The sequence below is a fragment of the Choloepus didactylus genome, chromosome 23 (genome assembly GCF_015220235.1).
Source record: "Choloepus didactylus isolate mChoDid1 chromosome 23, mChoDid1.pri, whole genome shotgun sequence".
Lineage (NCBI taxonomy): Eukaryota > Metazoa > Chordata > Mammalia > Pilosa > Megalonychidae > Choloepus > Choloepus didactylus.
Window position 1 is genome coordinate 3,652,596 of NC_051329.1, and position 8,471 is coordinate 3,661,066.

Here is an 8,471-nt window from a genome sequence, read left to right on the forward strand (position 1 = left end):
TGAAACCCCATATGCTAAATGGACAAATCCTCTGATGTAGATTCGTAAGAGTCACACTGCTCAGCAGACAGCTCAGGAGAGGAGGTGCTTTATTAGGATCTTTGAAATATCCTTTGGGTGTGAGTTAAACCTAATCTACACACACACAGTGCACTATTTATACTGAAGGGCCACACAGACAATACACCACTGACTCTCAATTACTGGTCACTAGTAAGATTCCTTTTTACCCTAAATACTTTCTTCTGCTTTGTCATCTTCATCTTCTAAAAAACCGCTAAGGGCCCAAGCTTACTACAAACCATGATCTCTAGATACAAGACCTCACTGGTTTTCTCTCTTTATTTTCCCTCTATAATGAAGGAAGCCGTGGGTTTTCTCTCCCACACTCCCGACATTCAATTGCCAAGACCTGTCGATTTTACTTCCTACATACGTCAAATCGAAATGCTTATCTCTTTTGCCACCATCCTAATCCACCCTCCACACTGCGGCCAAAACCATCGTCTAAGACACACGAATCCATGGCATTTTGTGCTTTAATTCTATTCCTGGTACAAAATCGAAGGCCCTATGTGGCATGGGTCTGTCTACCTCTCTAGCTCATCTCCTACCCACCTCCCCAACCTCAGCACTAATGACACATGGGGCTCCCGTCTATAGTGCAAATTAGGAGCAAAATGTTAACTTACAGGTGTTCCTCTCCCAGACGTGCATGCAGGGCCCTCCAGGTCTGGCCGTGCTCTGAGCTCAGCTTCCTAGCACTTGCCCCCACCCTCATTAGATTCCAGGGACTGTGGCCTTCTAGCTGCTTCTCAGGTCCCTCTACTTGCAGTTTATCACCCCTTCCTCCCAGACCCAGTGGCTGCCTCCTTTTGTCCCAGGGTCACCTCGAATGTCACCTGCTCAAGAGGCCCTCCAGAAGGAGCCCCACCCTCACCAGGGCCTCACCTTGTTTAGTTTGTGAAGCACAGTAATCACTATCTGAAATGAGCGCCTTTATTTCTGGCGCCTGTGCAGAGTCCTCCACTAGTGGAATGTGCTCCTTGAGTCCCTGGGGGAGAGGCTCCTGCCGCTAAATTAGACCCAGGATGAACCAGGACAATGGAAAGCCTGATTGTCAATTCTCCAGTAAACTCCAGAAAAGGGATTTCCTTGACCGGTCATTCCCAGCGATGACCCTCGGAGCCTGGTAACATTTTGGAGGGCGGGGGTAGCCCACGCTGCTCACTGGATGAGGACACAGACCCACAGAGAGGAAGGAAATTGGGAAAGTTCATGAAGCAAGTGCGCTTGTAAAAAATTTTTTTTTAAATTTCTGTGCTTCTTTTCAGCTCCAGGCACCAACTACTACACACCTTGGTGTCCCGGGGCAGGCTTAGTTGTGCATCCAACTAATAGAGCCAGGGGTTAAGAAAAGCTGCTCCCAGCCCCCAGGGGCTCACATTCCAGGGAGAAAACAGTAAGCAAATAAAAGATTACAGCTTTTCAGAACAACAGAAATGTTAAGATAGCAGGCCCAGGATGTCAACCAGGTGTGGAGGGGGAGCTGCCCAGAGGGCTCGCTCCAGATCCGAAACCCAGACCCGGGATGCCTGCCCGGGTCCCTCCTGGGTCCCCCAGGACCCTCCTGCCTAAAATAGAGCACTCACCCCCAAAATGTATGTGCATATAAACATCCTTTTGCTGTAGCCCCCCAACCCAGCGCGCTCACAAACAATACAGCGAATCAATGAAGACAGTCGGTCCCCTAAGGCTCGGCGGGGGGACCTCAGGATGCCGTTTCAGGGCCCTCTGGCCGATTTCTGCCTTGTACCCCCTCGCCCCGGGTCACCCCGAGCCCCAGCAGGCGAGAACCCAGAGGCGCCGATGCCCCGCGGGCCGCCAGCAGCCCGCGCCGCGTGGAGGCCCCGCGCCCTGCGCGCCGTGCCGTTTGCGCTCGGGGGGTTCGGGCCGCGGAGGCCGGGCCGGGCGCTGCCCCCCGCGCCCCCCGGATCCCCCGTCGCCCCCCGGGCCCCCCACCTCCACCCCGCGTCCCGGCCGGCGGAGGATGCTCGGGCCCGGCGCCCGCCCGCACCTACCGGACCCGCTGGGCCGTGACGGCGTTGCCCGTGTGCGGCCGCAGCCCCGCCAGGAAGAGGAGCCGCATGGCCGCCCGCCCGCCCTGCCCGCGCTGGGCCCGCGCCGCCGCCAGGCCCCGGGAGGCGACGCGGGGGCGGCGGCGCCGGCTGAGTCCCGCCCTCGCCGGTTCCGGGGCCGCGGGGCGGGGAGGGCACCTGGCGGGGGCCGGGCGCGGGGCGCCCACGCGGGGCGGGGACGGGGAGCTCGCGGGCGGCCCCCGGAGCACCTGTGGTTTGACGTTTTGCTCCTGATACGCACTGTAGTTAGTTCCTGCACCTGCCAGGGCCAGCCCCACACCCACCAAAGAGCTACCAGCTGTGCCTTTGAGTTACTTTTCTCAAAATTCAGAGGCATCTGCAGTCTGCGCAGAACAGTTTTTCTTTGGGCAAGGTGTCAAACACTCCTGGCCCTGTCAGGAAATATCGACAGCATTCCTTCATCGTTCTGACAGCAAATTTCCTTGTAACCTCCAAATTTCCAAAAGTGCGCTGGAGAGCGGTTATCTCCGAGTTAACCACAGGTGACTTGTAGAGGGAATAGACAAGAAAGAATCAGAAGCAGGTAATTTTTACCTGAAAGGGCTCAAAAACCAGATTCTCTGGAATCCTTTCTTGTTGCTTCTACTTCTGGATTTTTAGACCTTCCTTCCTTTTTTCCCTCCATCCCTTCCCTCTCTCATTCCTTCCTTACTGCATTGTCTATTTTCTGTTGTCATGCATAAGTGTCAGATTTTATTGACTGTCCCATGGCACCAGTTAAAAGATCACATAGTTTTCCAGATTATTACAGCAGAAATGACTTACTTCAAGTCTTTTCTCCCACTTTTCTTTAGTAACCATTTTGTTCAGGGTGCCAGGGTGCTCAGCTTTCTCTGATGAACGATGTGGTCACGTGGTCAAGAAAATACATGCACAAGGACTGTGTGAATTTCCTGGAAGAGAAGACTCCCTAAGAAGAAATAGACCATTTTTGGCGGACAGTTTTTGCCCTTCCTTCCTGCTGCCTGGAATTGGAAAGCGATGGGTGGGGCTCCAGCAGCCATGCTGGACTTAGAGGTAATCTTGAAACCAGAAGTCAAACACTAGGATGCTGGATTAGAAGGAGAGAAGCCTGGGTCCCTGATGACTGAGTCATTCACTGTATTAGGAGGATCTGAACTTATTTTGTATTAGAGAGAACCATCAATTTGTCTTTAAAGAAGAAATTCAGATGGTGATCATAAAGGAATTAAAGTGGGCCTCAACCACTGTGGTGAGCTGGAGATCTCAGATCCCATCTATAAGGAGTGGCTGCAACTTAGCTCCAGTCAATTGTGGAAATAAGGGCTCACTATCACCACATCTCTCCTTTTTCAAAAGATATCAGAATTTCCAATTTTTATGTGAAAACTCCCGATTTTAAAATATCGGTTCAAATTTTAAGAAACTCTGTGTGAACTAAGCAAAATACACCTGAGGACCAATATTTAGAGCACGGGGGCTGCTAGTTCAACAATTCTGCTCACACCTGTTCTTTTCAAGCCCCGGGCTAAAACTGCTTTTGTGGAATCAGTAAACTGTATCCGTTCTCATGTATCCTGTGATATTCCACAGCCATGGGGAAATAGGGGGAGACCAGGGACAAGTGGCAGCCCCCTATTTCCCCCGCTATCCTCCACTTACAGCTTTTTATTTCTTCTTGCCGGAGTGCAGCAAACGTGTGAGAAATACTCTCAGAACTCCGTTTCTGAAATTGCCTCACAGAACGGGTGTGCCTGCCCTCTGTGACTTGACCCCTCCCCTGTGGGCCTACAAAATTCTCTTTGAAAGTATTTTATGCTGTTTGGTAGAATATTCGTATTTCCAGATTGTTTTTGTCTTCAAGCAACGATGGGGCTGCTCCGCTGGAAGTAAGGAAACTGAAATCGGGGAAGAACAGGGCAGGAGCAGGTGACTTCCGGGGGGTGAGGTGGGGTGCGGTGATTCTGATAATTCTATAAAAACAGAATAACCCCCACCCCATCGCCACATCGCTTGGGAGATGGCCGGTGGACCAGGCTAGAAGCCAGGCCTCGGCCCCCGGCCTCCCTTCAGGTCTGCTGGGAAACTCGCGCTGATGACACCCCATTTTATCTTCCCTCCTTCCTGCTTTCCTCCAAGGCTTTAAAGATAATTGGGGTGGGAGGAAATCAGGTTCTAAGGTTAGTTAATTTTAAATGCTGGGCAGCAGTCTCTTGTTCAATGTCTTTAAACACCCGTGAGCCACTGTAAAATCATTAGCCAGCTTTTGGCTGTGTGTTTCAAATTCACACAGAAGGTGTGTTGGCATAAACTCTTCTAGTGCCTGCATTTCTCGGCCACATTCCCTCTTTCTAAGGAGGCACTAGGCTCCCACTGCCCGGCCGAGCTGCCCCCCAGGGCTTCTCCCCACACCGTGTCTGTGGCTCAGTGGGCTCCCACAGTCTGTACAGAGACCCCACGGCTTCCTCCTCTGCTCAGTTCTGGGGAGACCTGGGTTTGGGAAATGATTTGAAACGGATCTGTGCCCCATGGCCTTCCCTTCTGGAATAGGGGTAGACACGAACCCAGGGCCTCTGGCTGCTCCACGAGAAGGCCTCACGGAAACTAAAGCCACCCCGGAAAGGCGTGGGAAAAGGAGAGCAGATCCCCACTCTCTGCACCCAGTGGGAGCCGACCCGCAGCCACCCCCAGACCCCGTGGGGCACACCGAGTCACCTGGTCCCCAAATCTCAGCCATCTCTGGACCCCATGTGGGCTCTCCTCCATGGCTGAGACAGATTGGACAGGGCTTTTATTTTTTGTTTTCTGATACACAAGTGTTTTCCAACTGTTGGTTATTCTCTGTCCCTACACCCTGATTTTCCTTAGTCAAAGGCGTAAAGGCTGTCTTAGTTTCCTGTTCAAACTCGATGACTTAGAACAGCAGAAGTTTACTCCCCCTATTGTGGAGCAAAGCCTGAAATGAAGGCATCCGCTGGGCCACACTCGCCCCCCTGGAGGCTCTGGGGGAACCAGTAGCTGCTGCTCCAGTGTCTCAGGGTCCTCTGGCCTCCACTGTCCCTCCTCTGGGCCTGTGTCCAGCCTCCCTCGGCGTGTCTCTCACGTAGACACTGTCACTGCAGTCAGACCCACCCAGATAATCCAGGACGAGCTTACCTCAGGATTCTAATTACACCCGCAAAAACATTTTCTTAAAGGGTCACCCTTGGGGATCGGATCATGCTCCCCACAAGACATGTTGCCGTCTTGATAGCCGGTCCCAGTGGCTGTGAACATGTTTGCAAATAGGATCTCTGAAGGTCCTGTCACCCAAGGGGTGGCCTCATTTGTGAAGACGATCTTCGACGAAGCCAAACTGAATCGGGGTGGGCCGTAACCGAACTGACTGGAGCCCTTAGATGCAGCGAAAGTCAGACATGGTCAGTCAGCAGAAGCCCCAGGAGCCAACGCAAGCCGAGAGGGAGATGACCGTGTGACGGGGGCCGCCCTGCCAATACCTTGTGCTAAACTTCCAACCTCCAAAACAGTGACTCAGCCCATCATGCTGTATTTGTCCCAGCGGCAAAATGACATGTTCCAGGGACTGGCATGTGACTGTCTTTTTGGGGTACACCATCAGCCCAGGGCTGGGCCCCTTTCAGAGATGACTGCCCAGTCTGAGGCCCCCGGCTCTCTGCCCCTCTCTCCTGCACTGATTCCTTTCTGCTTTACAGTCACGCAGCCCCCAGGCTCTCCCTTCGCCTGGGTGCAGACCTTCCTGCAGGCACACGCACGCCTGCGTTTAACCTCCACCTGCCTGGGACAGCGTCACGTGTAGAGAAGGCCCCCAATCAATGTCCATGAATTGATCAAATCTTATTAAATGAGATTTTACTCCTATGAAAATGCATTCCTGATTTTTTCATGGAAGTCCCTGGTGCAATAGGATTTGCTAGGCTGAAATTCACTTAAATTCAATTTTCCTCAAACACACCTGTTCCATAAGGTAAGAGAGTCTGACATATCTTTTGGGGGCCGTTCCTTTACCCATTCATTGCTTCAGTTTACCCATTTGTAAAATGAGAACAGCTATAAACAATATCAGTTAATTAGTTCATTTTGATGCAGTATTTTAAGATTTTCCCAAGAAGATAATATAAAAGGGTATGCAGATGAATATGTTATTATGGAATAGCATAGAAATAATTACTAGGGTTAGAACAGAAATCTCTTAGGAGATTTCTCCAGATGCTTCTAACATAAGGTCTTAAAATAGATGTAAAGTAAAATCTGTTTTTCTCTTTGTAGTGTTTGCTCAGACCATTTGTCTAGTTTCAAGCACCAGGGAAAATGAAACTTTATTATCTACCCTGTAGAACCATGACAGCATTTTCAGGGAAGAGCTCTGTTGGCATATTGAATCTGGAAATGGCTCTGTGATAGAAAATCAACACTTGACTTTTTTTTCCTTTAGGACACTATTAAGCGAAGCACTGTAGTTCTTAGTTCCTGTCAGAATTTTCAATCTTTGAACCATTATTCCTCCCTGTAGTTCTGCAAACTCCAAACACTGGAGGCTGGGCGTATGAGAGAAAGAGACAGAGACAGGAAAAAAATCCTCATTAAAAAGAGAGCCATACAGAACTGGGGTTTATGGGCCCTGGTTAAAGTTCCTCTTTCTGGTTTTCAGTGACAGCCAAAAAAAAAGCTGTCGTGAAGGTAACTGGTTCCTGTTAGTTTTGGTTAATGAACATGATGAAGTCAACCAGAAGCAAGTGATTTTCCCTTTGAGTGTTCTGATGACCCAGCACACCCAATTTTTAACCGTTCAGCAGAAAGATGCTCGTGACTGCCGGGCAAGACGGGGGGAGGCAGCTCTCGGGATCTGTGCACCTGTGGCACAGGAGGCTGGGCCTCACCTGGGGAGAGCTGCCACCCTGTGTACGATGGAGGTAGATGGCCATCCAAGCTGCCTTAAGTATCAACCTGTTGTTTGCAGAGGCTCAGATTTATTCTTTTAAAATGTTCATTTATTTGTAATACATGTTTGACAAGTACAGACAAGGAAAACGGAATTGAAAAACCACACAGAATCCCACTGCCCTGAGATAACTATTATTAATATTTAGGCTTCAAAACCTTGCAGACCCTTATGTATCAACACGACCAAATATGTAAATATTGGTCATGGCCGTGCTCACTGGGTGCTCACCAAGTGCTCTGCGTGGGTTCTTCAGCTCTGCTCTCCCCACCCCAAGGCCTATGTGGTATGAAATATTTCCCCCATTTTATAGATGCAGAACCAGACACTAGAGATGCAAGGAAGGGGAGACGTCTGCCCAGGCCCCACGGGCAGTGGAGACTCCTCACTCTTGCTTTGGCTCTGCTACGTGGATACAGTTTCTTTGTTGTTGATTTCTGTTCTGTTTTTGTTATGTTTACCATTGTTGTTACAAAAATCTCACTACATGTACTTTTTCTAATATGCTCTCTTTTTCTGACTTAATTGCAGTAGGCAGAATTCTAACACAACCCTCAAGATTCTCTGCCCGTGGTGGACACACACCTTCTCCCGCTATTCTCATGCTGATCCAGGGCATGCTGTGAAGGGATTTGCTTTTAAGGTTCCAAGGTTAGCTGACTTTCAGGTAGGGAGATGATGGGCTGGGGCAGTGAGGGCCCCAGTCAGGTGGCCCTTTAAAGGGCTGGGCTCTCCCTGAGTGGTCCTAAGCATGAGAGACTTGATGTCAGGGAGAGTCTCTGCTGCTTACTTTGAAGATGGAGGGGTCTGTGGAAGGAATGTGGGCAGGTTCTAGGAGCCCAGAGCTGCCCCCAGCCAATCGCAGCAAGAAAACAAACACTGGGCACCTCCATCCCACCTCCACAAGGAACTGGATTCCACAGAACCGCGTGAGGACCCGGAGCTGTAGATGGAGTGCAGCCACCTGACACCTTGATTTCAGCCCTGGGGGACCCTGAGCGGAGAACCCCGTCAAGCCCACCTGGACCTCTGAGCCAATGAATGGAGCTACCTTAAGCCATTAAGATTGTGGTAATCTGTTACACAGCAAAAGAACAGTAATGCAATAATAAATCATGAATACTTTTCCACCTCGGAATCCTAGTTCATGATAATATTGTTTGAATAGCCACATAGTACTCCAGGCTGTGCAGGCATAATCAGTTTTATTCAATCTCTCTTTATCCTACATCTTGGCTCTTTCCAATCTTTTATAAGCAACATTGCGATGAGCATTTTTATAGCCAAATCTCTGCGCACATTCTTAATTTTTTAAATTTCCAGAAGTGGAACTGTGTATTCCAATATAGAATTTTATAAATAAAATTCTTTTTATTTATTAGAGAAGTTGT

General features: G+C 50.0%; 1 protein-coding gene across 5 annotated transcripts in view; it reads right to left on the reverse strand.

The window, feature by feature from the left end:
* The window catches only part of GLT1D1 (glycosyltransferase 1 domain containing 1), an 89,888-nt gene extending 87,687 nt beyond the window's left edge, over positions 1-2,201 (reverse strand). For 3 of the 5 annotated variants that reach the window (XM_037817028.1, XM_037817030.1, XM_037817031.1), the window contains exon 1: positions 693-816. In XM_037817028.1, coding sequence (XP_037672956.1) covers positions 693-781 — 89 coding nt within the window. In that variant the 5' untranslated portion in view covers positions 782-816. Of the gene's footprint in view, positions 1-692; positions 817-2,081 lie in introns of those variants that run through there. The other 2 variants (XM_037817029.1, XM_037817027.1) reach the window with 1 other exon arrangement.
* Positions 2,202-8,471: the final 6,270 nt, after the last annotated feature.